General features: G+C 18.8%; 4 protein-coding genes across 4 annotated transcripts in view; 2 read left to right on the top strand and 2 right to left on the bottom strand.

The window, feature by feature from the left end:
* The window catches only part of PF3D7_1319000 (conserved Plasmodium protein, unknown function), a gene marked incomplete at both ends in the record, with an annotated part of 2,883 nt that extends 1,992 nt beyond the window's left edge, over positions 1-891 (bottom strand). The window contains one exon of the mRNA XM_001349890.1: positions 1-891. This exon is cut by the window's left edge and continues 1,992 nt beyond it. Within this exon, the coding sequence (XP_001349926.1) occupies positions 1-891 (891 nt within the window).
* A 2,430-nt stretch (positions 892-3,321) lies between these two features.
* PF3D7_1318900 (conserved Plasmodium protein, unknown function) lies at positions 3,322-5,067 on the bottom strand (the record flags this gene model as incomplete). Its single annotated transcript, XM_001349889.1, has 1 exon — positions 3,322-5,067. The coding sequence occupies one exon, from the start codon at positions 5,065-5,067 to the stop codon at positions 3,322-3,324; it is 1,746 nt and encodes a 581-aa protein (XP_001349925.1).
* A 3,188-nt stretch (positions 5,068-8,255) lies between these two features.
* PF3D7_1318800 (translocation protein SEC63, putative) lies at positions 8,256-10,211 on the top strand (the record flags this gene model as incomplete). The annotated part of the gene is made up of 1 exon (XM_001349888.1): positions 8,256-10,211. One exon carries the CDS (start codon positions 8,256-8,258, stop codon positions 10,209-10,211), a length of 1,956 nt encoding a protein of 651 aa, XP_001349924.1.
* Positions 10,212-12,105: 1,894 nt separating this feature from the next.
* On the top strand, positions 12,106-14,355 carry PF3D7_1318700 (conserved protein, unknown function; the record flags this gene model as incomplete). The annotated part of the gene is made up of 1 exon (XM_001349887.1): positions 12,106-14,355. The coding sequence occupies one exon, from the start codon at positions 12,106-12,108 to the stop codon at positions 14,353-14,355; it is 2,250 nt and encodes a 749-aa protein (XP_001349923.1).
* Positions 14,356-14,623: the final 268 nt, after the last annotated feature.

The following is a 14,623-nucleotide window of genomic DNA, read 5'->3' as shown; positions in this document are numbered from 1 at the left end:
TATATCTATATTCTTAAAATAACTATCTTTTTCATTCATATCATATAAATTATCTAAGGCCTCATTTACTGTATCCATAATCCATATACCTGTTTTTTCGGTTTCCTTCAATGGGCAAGATCTATAACTCTTATAAATATATTTCATCCGTTCGTCTTTAATTCGTTTTTCTTTCTTTAATTTGTAATGCTTTAAACTACGAATACGGTCACTTCTTAGGCTGTTTATTTTGTCACTCCTCAGGCTGTTTATTTTGTCGCTTTTTAGGCTGTTTAATTTGTCGCTTTTCAGGCTGTTTAATTTGTCACTCCTCAGGCTGTTTATTTTGTCGCTTTTTAGGCTGTTTAATTTGTCGCTTTTCAGGCTGTTTAATTTGTCACTCCTCAAACTATTCAACCTGTCACATTTTAGGCTATTCATTTTATCACTCCTTAAACTATTCAACCTGTCACATTTTAGGCTATTCATTTTATCACTCCTTAAACTATTCAATCTATCACTTTTTAGGCTATTTATTTTATCACTCCTCAAGCTATTCAACCTGTCACATTTTAGGCTATTCATCTTATCACCTCTCAATTTATAATCTTCACAAGAATCTCGTTTTTCCAATGTTCTTGTTTTACTCAAATAAGAAGGTACATTTTTCCTTTTGTTAATATCACTCATATAACTTTCTTGGTAAGTGTGCTCATCCACATCACAATGGGATTTAAAAAAATTCTCGTCAAAAGTACTATATGTACAATCTTTTCTTTTCTTATTATTTATTTCATCTATAGAAGAAAGGCTTTTTACAGAAGATGATAAATCATTTTTGTCTTCACGAGAATAATCACTTTTATAATCAAATGAGCTGTCCACCATATCGTTGATAGTACTACCCCTCATATTCACGTGTATCAAAAAAATAAATAGATATATATGTCTACTCTATTTTGACTTTTTAAAAACTTGTAATATCCTTGTATATGATGAAACCTTTTTTTTTTTTTTTTTTTTTTTTTTTTTTATTCTTTCTTATATTTTTCCTTTCTAATTTTCGCTCGTTAGTATTAACATGTATATTTTATTATATATTTGAAAATTGAAAAAAAAAAAAAAAAAAATATATATATATATATATATATTAATTTGTTCTCAAATATATTTTTATCTATATAAATGTGTGTATTTATTATATATATATATATATATATATATATATGTATATATTCTTTTAATTTTCATATATGAAGTATTAAAATGTAACACATAAAAAAAAAAAAAAAAAATAAAATACATAATTAAAGAAAAAAATAAAAAAATATATGTTCTTTTTAAAAGTATATGATGTTTTTATATCCACATAAATATATAGAAAGATATACTAAAAAAAAGAAAAAAAAAATTAAATAAAAAATTACAAAGAAAGTAATCTATATAAAAATATATAAAATTAAAGAAAAAAAAAAAAAAAAAAAAAAAGTTTAATTAAATTAATATATATTATTGTTATATTATATTATATTATATTATATTATGTTGTATTTTCTTTTTTCTTTTTTTTTTGTTACTTTATGTGGAAAATATTTTATACATATGAAATAAATTGATTCAACACACACATATGTAGGAAGTTATTTTTCATGTACTTTAGTATACTTATCATATGATTACAAATGTGTAGAAGATTCTTCAAAAAATAAAAGAATATAATATATATATTTATTTAATTAGTTTTATATTATACATTTTCTTTTTTTAATTCTTTCTCTTATAACATCAAATATAAGTAAAAAGAGATATACTCTAATTATTATCTGATAAAATTATAACACAAAAAAAATTAAAATAAAAAAAGGAAATAGTCTACAAAATGAATTATACATATGTTATGATACGGATTTGATATATATGAAAAAAAAAAAAAAAAAATACATACATACATACATACATACATACATACATATATATATATATATATATATATATATATATATATATTATAATAGTATTATATATAATATGCAATTTAACTTTTTTTTTTTGTATACTAACGAAAAATCATATCAAAAAAAAAAAAAAAAAAAAAAAAATAACATATCAATATATTATTTAATAATTAATTATTGTATTTCTGTTTTTAAATCATTTTCTACAAAATCCAGAATTCCAAATAATTTTAATTAAATGTAAATATATTTATATATAATTAAATATAATCAAATATTTAAATGTACTCAAGAAGGCTTAATCAAAATATAAAATATATTACATAAAAATCAAAACTTTACATTTATATATATATTTATTTAATTCAATATTAATTTTCGCAGAAAAAAAAAAGTAATATAAAATTAAATAAATTAATAAATAAATATACACATATATATAATATATATAATGAATGTGTGTATCTTTCATGAGTAACCTTATTCACATTATTTTATTTTATTTTATTTTATTTATTTATTTTTTTTTTTTTTGTGTATTCATTTAAATTAGCTAAATGTAAGGATTTTATTATTAATTTAATGTATTTATACGGTATTTTTAAGATATATATTTATATATTCTTATGAATTTAATCAGTTCTATATTTTTATTGGAAATGCTCAAAAAAAAAAAAAAAAAAAAAAAAAAAAAAAAAAAATGAATTATAAATAAATATGTAAACATTTTTTCAATATATTACTATATATTTTTTATTAATATTATATATATTGTATGAATTATCAAAATTCTATCTTTCTTTAAAAATTAAAATTTTTTTTTTTGTTTTTATATATTTGTATTATATGACACATTCACAGTCTTACTATAGTTATTTTCATACGAAATAAAAATTTATTCAATAATTCAATTTTGAAAAAGTATACGTAATTTAAAAAATATATAAAATATATATAATAAATAAATAATACATAACCTTATATATTTTATATTCTGTACATGTATATTACATAAAATGTACATAAAAAGCGGAAAAGCACTTTTACCTACTACAATTAGTATATATATATAATTTATATATATATTTTTTTTTTTGATACATTTTAAAAGAAAACAATTTTTTAATATAAAACCAAAATGTTATATTAAAGTGTTTAGTTCATTAAAAATAAAAAGAATAGTTATAAACATGTATATTTATATTGTATAAATTTAAAAAAATGTGTACAGTACGTGAATTTTTTTTTTTTTTTTAAATATCCTTGAATAAAAAAAAAAAAAATATATATATAAAATATATATATATACATATATATATATATATATATATATATATATATATTATATGCTTAAACTCCTATTATTATATCTTCGGATGAACTTCTTTCACATATGTTCCTGCTTTATGTCATATCTTTTCATTATTGTTGCTATTACTGGTTGTATACTACCAGTGTACATTTTTTCTTTTCTTAGAAAATAATAAAAGTTATTATCTTTATAAAATTGTTCTATAGATGGAATGATATTATCATAATTTTCACATTTTTTTAATATATCCATTTCTTGATAATAATTATCGCATTTGTCATAAATCAATTCTGTAATATAACTATCATTTTTTTCTGGACATACTAGGCGTTGTTTGTCAATATTACTAATCCAAAATCCATTTTCATTATTATATTTATACATTTTAAATTTATTACTTTTATGAAATAATTTTTTCCCCATTAATTTTTTATTCTTTAATATATTAAAAACATGTTTTTCAAATTCCTTACTCATATGTAAATTTTTTACATGAGGATGATAATTTTTTCTATCAAATTTGTCTTCATATATAATAGTAGATCCTAGTTTATTACTAATAAATGATGAATATTCAAAAGGTAATTTATAAGTTTTTTGTTCTTTTTTATGTTTTCCTTTTTTTTGTATTTCAGGATATTTTAATATAAGACTTGTAGATTTATTACAATCTTCCATAAATTTTAATAATTTGTTATTATTTTTATATGATTCAATTATGTTATCTGCATTTATATTCATGGGTAATTTTTTAAAAATAATTTCTGGTATGTCAACTTTTCCTTTTTGTATATCATCTAATGAGTAGCTTTTTAATTTTTTTTCATAAGGACGAATGTCATTTATTTGGTTACATTCATTTTCGCTACGACTTCTTTCCTTTATTTTTTCATATTTTGACTGATCCTTTTCTTCTTTTCTTTGATTCCTATAATTTTGTATAACATCATTATTTATCCTTGCGCTCTTAATATCATGTGGTCTGTTGATTTTTATTTCGAAAGGTTTTGTTTTTTCTGTTGATTTATCATTTGCGTTTTTGCATTTGTTAAATATTTCTACTGGAATATTTACATTATTACTTGATAAACATTTTTCCTTTTTTTTACTTATTTTTAAATTATCCTTCTCATCATATGTACTTGTTAATATTTTTTGTGTTTTCATTTCATTATATCCACGTTTATTAAAGGAGTAGGTGGTATTATTACCATTTTCATGTAACAATTCCATATATGAATTATTTGAATTGTTTGGATTGTCTGAATTATTAATATTTAATATTTCATTATTACCCTCATAATTCTGTATGGGATATATTGTTTTATTTTTATCATATACGTTCTCGTAATTATTATATTTTTGGACACATTCAAATTCTGGGAACTTAACATTTTTTGTACATATGGACGAATTTAAGAAAAAAGGCACATTACAATCATAATTATATTTAATTATCTTTTTATCCATAGAAAATTTATTTGAATCAACATTTTCGCTACAGTGAGAAATTTTATTTTTATTGTCTGAATTCATAATATCATTTGAATAATTTATGCTATTAATGTATGTGTTATCACTGATTTGTTCAGTCCTTTTATGTGTTAGGTTGTCACTATTTAAGGGACACACATTACAATTATATTCATCGTATGAACGATGTAATTCATTGCTATACATGTTCAAAACATGTTCTATATGACAACATTTGGAGCACATACCATTTAAAAGAATATCATTATGGTTATTTAAACAATTCATTGAGTCATCACAACAATTTTGGTTACGACAATGGTTGATTAAGTTGCCTAAGCGTGACATTATATATATATATATATATAAATATATATGTGATGTGATGTGTTTTTAATATAACAAATAAAGTGCAAATTTCTTGTATAAAAAAGAGAGAATGAAATAATACAAAATAAATTAATAAGGACCTATGTCAACAATTTTTTTTTTTTTTTTTTTTTTTTTTTTTTTTTTTTTGTAAAATCAGAATGTATTTATAAGAACGTGAATATATTAAATTTATTTTTAAAATTAAAATGAATACAAATATATATATATATATATATATTATAGGAAGAACATAGAAATATATATATATGTATATTATATACTTCTTTTCCTAGTTTATAAAAAAAAAAAAAAAAACATACACACATTGAACTTTTATATTATTGCTTGTTCAGATCAAAAATAGACGGAATAGGTAAAAATGGAATTTTAAAAATAGCTACAATTTTAAAGTAGCTAGAAAAAAAAAAAAAAATAATAAAAAAATACAATACCGTACAGGTGCAACTAGCCAAAAAAAAGAAAATAAGTAAAAAAAAAAAAAATGAATAAATAAAATTTATATTAGAACAAAATTCATAAAATACTTTAAGCGAAATAATAATTTCATTTCGAATACTATATATATATATATATATATATATATTTTTTTTTTTTTTGATAGTGGTTACAAATTTATAACATAGATGAGGAACGGATGTATAAATTAGTATAAATATAAATAAATATATATATATATATATATATATATATATACATATATTTATATTTATATTTATATTTTTGAGTTTTGATATATTATAAAAATTAATAAAAATATAATATTATATATGTATAGTTTAAAACAATGTTTATTCTTTGCATATATAATTTTATATTATGTCTTATTTTTGAACATAAAAATTGGTTGCTTTTTATATATTTTAATAATATATAATAATTATTATAAAAAATATGCCTTTGAAGATTGTAAAAAAAATTATTACATATCCATTATTTTATAATTTGTTTTTATTTATATATTTTATTTATAAGATATGTACTTCATATAAGATTTGCTCTTTTTATATAATTTAATAATAAGGTTTCAAAAAGAAAGAAAAAATAAAAATTTTTAAATTAATATAAAAAAAAAACAACATACTTTTTTAGGAAAATATATATAGAGATATATTTTTTTTTATATATTTATATTAAATTTTAATTCTAAGGTTCAAAATATTATTTCATCCAAAATATTATATATATATATTATATATATATAAACATTATATATATTAATTTTTATTTTATTATAATATTTATATATACATAATAATAATAATAAATATATATAATAAATAATATATATATATTATATATATTTATAATGCGAGGTTGTCAAAAACCATGATTAAGGTTTAATATTAAGGTCAAAATTATTATTATAATAATAAATTATGCATATATTAAAATAATAATATATTAATATATATTATAATATATATATATATATATATATATTTTTAGATAACTAAATTTTTTTTTTTTTCTTTTTTTTTGGTGGTTTCATTTTTTTATTTGATTTTATAGAAAAAAATTTTTAATTTATCTCTTTTCTTAGGTTTCTTATTATATTACATTTTTTTTCTTTTTTCTTTTTTTTTATTGAATTTTTTTATTATTATGTTATATTTACAAAAATATTATTATAGTACATAAATAATATATTTTTTCTGATAGATATTAATTTATGAAAGTGTTTTTAAAATTGACGAATTTTTTATAAAATAATAGTGTTTCAAAGATTTATATATTTTTTTTTCTTTTTTTTTTTTTTATAATTGTATTATTATATATATTATATATATATATATATATTTTTATGTATTAATAATTATTAGATGAAAAAGATAAAATAAATATGTATAAAATAATCGTCATATTAAAATGTTATTAAGTATATAAAAATATATAAGTAAATATTTATAATTTTATGAATATTTAATATTATATATTTTTATTACATATAATAATATATATATATATATATATATATATATAATTATTATGAACAAATAAGTTTTGTAGTACTGTGTATATATATATATATAATTTATATTATATACATAATAATATATTAATATGTACATATTATTATTAATTAATTAATAATGGATATATATTATTATAATATATAATTATATATAATATTATATTTTTATAAAATTTCTAATAAGCCAATTTTTAAAAATTTTTTGGGGTATTATTTTTTTTATTATCGTGTTTATATATATATATATATATATATATAATGTACTTTTTATATCTATATTATATTTGAAATATTAAAAATGATAATTTCTAAAATAAAATGTTGTAATAATATATAAAGTATTGTAAAACGATAAGTTATATATAAATGTTACAAAAAGCTCTATTTATAAAGGACATGTTTTTAATTTTTTTTATGAATATAACAAATATTATTTTGTACATAATATATATATATATATATAATATAATATTTTAAGTAATACAAAATTTGTTTTATTTTATTTCATATTAAATATATATATATATAATATATAATTATACATATATATATGTTATATACATATGTATATATTTTTTTTTTTATAAAACAATGTTCATATTATTTTCACATGAAAGGCTCTTGCTTTAACCTTATGCAATATTTTTTATATAATGAACTTTTTTTTTAGAACAAAAAAAAAAAATAAAAAAAATTAATATATAATATATTATTTATATTATTAATATTTTGTAACTTTGTGAATAATGAAGTTTCATATTTGATAATTAATATTTAGTTTATATATATATATATTTATATACATATATATATATATATATTTAAATGTTTTCTTGTAAATATAATATTATTAAAAATGTATTTATTCACTCCATAGTTTTTAGTATTAATATTCTTCGTTGGTGTTTTAATTTTTAGCAAAAAATATATATATTAATATAATTTTTTTTTATTTATTTATTTATTTTTTTTTGTTTTTTTATGTGTGTGTGTGTGTGTAACATATGAATGAATAAATATATATATATATATATATATATATTATATATGTATATGTTTATTTATTTATTTATTTATTTGTTTTTATATATATTTATATACATACATATAATTTTATTGATATATATATATGCTCCATATTAACCTTTTTGTTTAGAATTTGTATTTTATAATGTCACAATTTCGTGATACGTTTACTAAAGATAGTAAAAAAGAGCCATTATTGAGTTATGACGACTCGGCATTTATTTTTTTCGCAGGAACAGTATTAATTTGTGTATTGATACCATGTACATATGTGTATTTAAAAAATATAATAAAAAGAATATTTAAGAATGATTATTACAATTTAAAGAAATCGAAGAATAATAGTACTTATCGGTCATGTACATGTTCGTTATGTAAGCAAAAACAAGAGAAACGAAATAAAAATACCAGAATATGGGAAAGAATAGGATATATAAAAATAATTCAATTTTTTCTTTTAGTCCTATTTTGGGGGCTATTATATATATTGATAAATCAGATGTTGAATACGAAACCAATGCAGACATTTGATCCGTTTGAAATATTAGAAGTAAGTATAGGAGCAACTGTTGGAGAAATCAAAAAAGCATATCGATTGAAATCTTTAAAATATCATCCTGATAAGAATCCAAATGATACCTCAGCAGCTGCAAAATTTATATTAATTACAAAGGCTTATCAAGCTTTAACTGATGAGATATCAAAAGAGAATTATGAGAAGTATGGTAATCCAGATGGACCTGGTATGATGAAAGTTGGTATAGGGTTACCTAAATTATTGATTGATGAGAAGTATCAATTATTAATATTATCAATATTTTTTTTAATATTTCTTGTATTTATTCCTGCTACATTTATTATATATTATCAAAAGCAAAAACAATATGGACCTAATGGTGTAAAAATTGAGACATTACAATATTTGACATATACTATTAATGAAAATAGTCGATCTAAATCATTTCCAGAAATGTTAGCAGCAACTGCTGAAAGCAGAGATATAGAAATGAAAAAAGACGATGAGCAGTATATAAAAACATTGATGGAAGAATTAATTGAACCTAAAAAAAGAACATTTAAAATACCTGTTATTACAAAAAATTACTTTTTAATATTAGCACATATGCAAAGAAGACATGATTTATTATCAGAAGATTTAAAAAAAGATTTAGAACATATATTAAAATTTTCTTTATTAATAACACATAGTATGATAGAAATAAGTATTCTAAGGGATTGGTTTTTAACAGCTCAATCAGCATTAACATTCAGAAGATGTTTAATACAAGCTTTTGAAGCAAAAAATTCGAGCTTATTACAAATACCACATTTTGATGAAAATATTGTTAGACATGTACATAAAGGAAAATTTTCAGTTAAAGAAGTTTTAGATTTTGTACATCAAGATCATGAAAATAGGAAAGGATTAGTTGATATGAATCCAGACCAAATATTAGATGTCAAATCTTTTTGTAATACCATTCCAGATATAAAAATGACTGCACATATTGTAGTAGAAGATGAAACACATATAGTCAAAGGAGATGTTGCTTCAGTTTATGTACAAATCGATAGATCTAATTTAAAAGAAAATGAAGCAGCTGGTTATATACATGCACCCTATTTTCCACAACCAAAATTTGAAGAATGGTGGATTATTGCTACTTATAAAAATGATGATCGTATATTAAAATATGTACATGTTAAAAATTGTGAAAAAATTATTGAAGAAAAATTACAATTTCTTGTAGATAAAGTAGGAAATCTATCAGTCTCTGTTTTTGCCTTATGTGATTCTTATTTCGGTTGTGATCAAAAAGTAGATATTCCATTTAAAGCATATTCAAAAACAGAAATCAAAAGAGAAATATTTGTACATCCTGAAGATATCGAACTAGATAATGAACCTACATTATTTCAACAAATGCTTGGAGATATTAACAAAAAAAGAGTAAGCAGTGACGACGAAGATGATGATGATAATGAACAAGGAAAAAATAAAAATAATTCAAATAATAAAGTTATGAAAACAAAAGCATCAGCAGACCAAGAAAATTATGTCCCAGAGGATGATGCAAATGATGAATCGGATGATGATTGAAAATTTTCAAAAAGGTGAACATAAAATATTATGTCCCCACATATATATATATATATATATATATATATATATATATTGTTATATATGTCCGCCTTTCATAAAATACATAATTAACAACTTTTAACCTTAGAAATATAAACACAAAAATATGACATATGAGATTACCAGGTACTTATATATTATTATTATTATTATTGTTATTCATTTTTTTTTTCTATTTGTGTATATGTTTATTCATTTACAAAAAAATAAATATTTATAAAGCATATGTATATATACATATATATATATTTATTTTTTTTTTTATTTTTTTTACATATATATTCATTGAAAATATATTAATATATATAAAAATTATAATAACTTTTGTCTAATTAATGATTTTAATTTTAAATATTTTATGTTTTTTTAAATAATATATAAAATATGGAAAAAAAAAAAAAAAGAAAAAAAAAAAATTATATATATATATATATATATATATATATATTTTTTTTTGATATTAACCATGTAGTATTATTTATATAATGAAGGAAAATATAAAATATTTATATTTAACAGAATTTTTAATTTATATTCTTTATTTCTTTATATATTTTGTTTTAAACAACAACAATTTTACATGTTACAATGAAAAAATAACATGCAATTATATTTCTCTTGTATATGTAGAGTGCTCATGAAAAAAATAAAAATAAAAATAAATAATTAAAAAAATAAAATAAAAAAAAAAATTAAATTATTTACACACAATATTAAAATATTTCCTTTTATTTCTAAATTTTTATATGAAAAATTATATAAATATATATATATATATATATATATATTTATATAGGTTTTGCACCCATTTAAATTAATAACCAGTGTAACATTTATACATATTTTATTTATTTGTTAAAAAAAAAAAAAAAAAAAAAAAAATATACTTTGTCTACCCATAAAAAGTTGCAATCTTTTAAATTATGATTATTTTGATGTCTTATGAAATATATACTTTCTCATTTCAACAACAGTACATATCTATCTGTGTATAAAAAAAAAAAAAATATATATATATTTATTTTATCTTGAATTATAAAATGTGTAGAAGCATTTTTCATATGTACAATAAAATAAACGTTTAATTTAAAGTATTTTACATGGAATTTTACATCACCATTGTATATATATATATATATATATATATATATATGTTCATATATTTTTGTAATAATTGACAATATTAAAAATAAAAGTATATATCTTTTTTTTGTAGATAATTTGTTATTATTTGATTACAAAAATGTTGTGATGTTGTAATGTTATAATGTTATAATGTTACAATGTTGTAATGTTGTAATGTTATAATGTTATAATTTTGTAATGTTATAATGTTGTATTGTTTTAATCTTTTATTTTTGTGTTGTTGTTTTTGTGTTTCTTTGCAATTATTCATATTATTCATTTTTTGTATTAACATCATTAAGCAGTTAAAATTTTAAAGATGAGGAAAAAGAAAAAGAAAAAAAAAAAAAACTACTGGTAATGAGATGTTCATCATTATGAAATATTATGTAGACATAAATAATACATATATATATATATATATATATTACCTTTATATCCATAACATTTTTGTTTGTTTTTTTTTAACACTTTAAATACATACATATAAAAATATATATATATATATATATATATTATTCTTTATGAAATGTCAGTTCTTTAGACAACTATTTATTTTATCCTTTTATTACATTTAAAATATATATAACATTCATTTATATATTTTTTTAATTTAATTACATTTTTACTTTTTGAACTTACTGGGGACTATATTATTGTATATACTTGCTTCTTTTTTTTTCTTTTCTTTTCTTTTTTTTTTTTTTTTTTTTTTTCAATGCACACTATGCATGACACCTTTTATAACAACAGTAAATTATCAGGAAGGGTTACTAACCCTAGAACAAGTCATTTTAGCTATACTCAAAAATATGATGATGCATTAAATTCCGAATGCAAAACATCAACAATAACAAAATGTTCAAGTAATATAAATACACCTAGTATATATAATGAGCAAGTTATATATCATCCAACTTTAGTACCTCGAGTATCTGTTATAAGTCCTTATACTCCTGGTATAATTCAAAGAAAATATAATTGTCTTAATTCATTTCCATGTTTGCATGCACCTAGTAAAATAAAAGATTCAACAATGAATATGAAATCAAACAATCCAAGCTCTATAAGATATATTAATAAATCTCCTTGCATATATAATAATAAGGAAGCACTTTTATCAGATAAGTTTAATCGAACATATTGTAATGACAATATTTTATTAGTAGAGAAAAATATGGATCATCCTCATGTAGATAACAAAATATTAATGAGATCAAATATGACACTAGACAATAATTTGCTCTTAACCAAAAAAAATAAAAAAATAAATAATAATAATTATAGTAATAGTAGAAGTAGTAGTAGAGATCCAAAATATGTTATTTTTGAAAAACAGAAAAATATGAAACAACAATATCTAATGAATGAACCGTTTAAAAAAAGAATAACAAAAGTAAATTCTCATCCAACAGATATGACAAACAAAATTAATGAATTGATTAAAGAAAAAAATCAAGAAATTAAAAAACTAGAAGAATCTATACAAAACGAAATGAATCTTAACAAAATAGAAGATGAACATAATGTAGATAATCAAAAATTAAAAGAAGAACTATTAGACCAAAAAATTAAATATCAAGAAACATTAAAACATCTCAAAAAAGTAGAAACAGAAAAAAGAAATCTAAAAAGTAATCTAAATGTTAGAGATAGAGTACTAAACAAGCTGGAAAAAGAAGTCAGTTCAGTTGATCATGAGAATGAACTTTTGTTGAAATTGAAGGAAAATAATGCAACCTTAGATGATGTTCATCATATTTTTAAATACCTGTATGGAAATGCTAAGGATTTAGTTGAAAAGAATTTAAAGGAAACACAAAAAAAAAATCATAAAAATAATACATATAAAGTGTTATATAACTCAAACTTGTTCAATAATAATAATAAAAATAATGGACATAATAATTTTGATGAAAGGAACTCGGATAACAATATTAATGATAACATCAATTCAAATGATGATAATGATTTTGTTCTTAAGGAAAAAAATTCTATAAAAAATGAACCTAATAATAAAAAAAACAAAAATAGGAACGATTTGGATATATTAAAAACAACAGTTGTTGAATTAGAAAAAGAAATTATCGATTTAAAAGAAGAAAATAAAAATGTAAATTTTAAGTATGAAAATACCTTTCAAGCTCTAAGCGAATTAAGAAAAGATACCTTAGAATATATGGAATCCATTGTATCTCGTGATATGAGAATAGCGTATATGGAAAGTATGTTACAGAAATGTGAAAAGGATTTATCTAAATTAAGAGATCAATATACTAAACAACAAATAATTAATAGACAACAGGTTGAGAAATTTACATCAGAAATTAAAATATTAGAAAAACAATCATCACATTTACAATCCATGATACAAGAGAAAGATTCACAAATTGTTTTATTAAAAAAAGAAATCGTACGTAATGATATCCTTATCAAACAATATGAAGAACGAAACAAAGAATTACAAAAGGAACTTAGATTAATGTGTGACAATTTAGAAAATGTAATTGAAGCTTCAAATAAAAAAGATTTATTTATGAATGAACTAGAAAAACAAATAAGAGAAAATGAAGTACATAGACAACATGCTTATTTAAAAGAAGTAGCTAAAAATAGAAAAATCCATGCTGATATGAAATTTAAAGAAATTCTATATGACAAATCATCAAAACATCAAAGCGATGAATTACATGATTTAAAAAAAGAATTATATTTAAATCAAATACAAATGCAAAAAGCAAAAGAAGCTTTTCAAATACTTAAAAATGTACCCAAATCAGAAACAAAAATTAAACAAAAATGTGAAACCAATGATATAGAAACGTCTTCATTTAATAATTTCTCTGAATATAAAAATGAAAAAGAATCAGAAAATATGACATTTGAAACTAAAGATTCTACTGATGCTGGAACTGAATATAATATTAAGAATACTACAACAAAGAAGAAAAAAAAGCAAACAAAATTAAGTGCATGATGAATAAAAAAAAAAAAATAAAATAATAAAAAGAAAATATATATATATATATATATATATAGTCAAATTCCCCTTTTAAACATACAATATATATATATATATATATATATATATATATTTTTACATATATATTACTTTTAAGTTATGGAAAAATACATTCAAAAAAAAAAAAATATATTCATTTATTTATGACAAATTGTTTTTTTTTTTTTTTTTTTTTTTTTTTTTTTCTTTTTTTTTTTATATCATTTCTTTACAACGTTCTAAA

The sequence above is a fragment of the Plasmodium falciparum genome (assembly GCF_000002765.6).
Source record: "Plasmodium falciparum 3D7 genome assembly, chromosome: 13".
Classification (NCBI taxonomy): domain Eukaryota; phylum Apicomplexa; class Aconoidasida; order Haemosporida; family Plasmodiidae; genus Plasmodium; species Plasmodium falciparum.
Note: the sequence above shows the minus strand (reverse complement) of the source record. Positions and strands in the feature narration are given on the sequence as shown.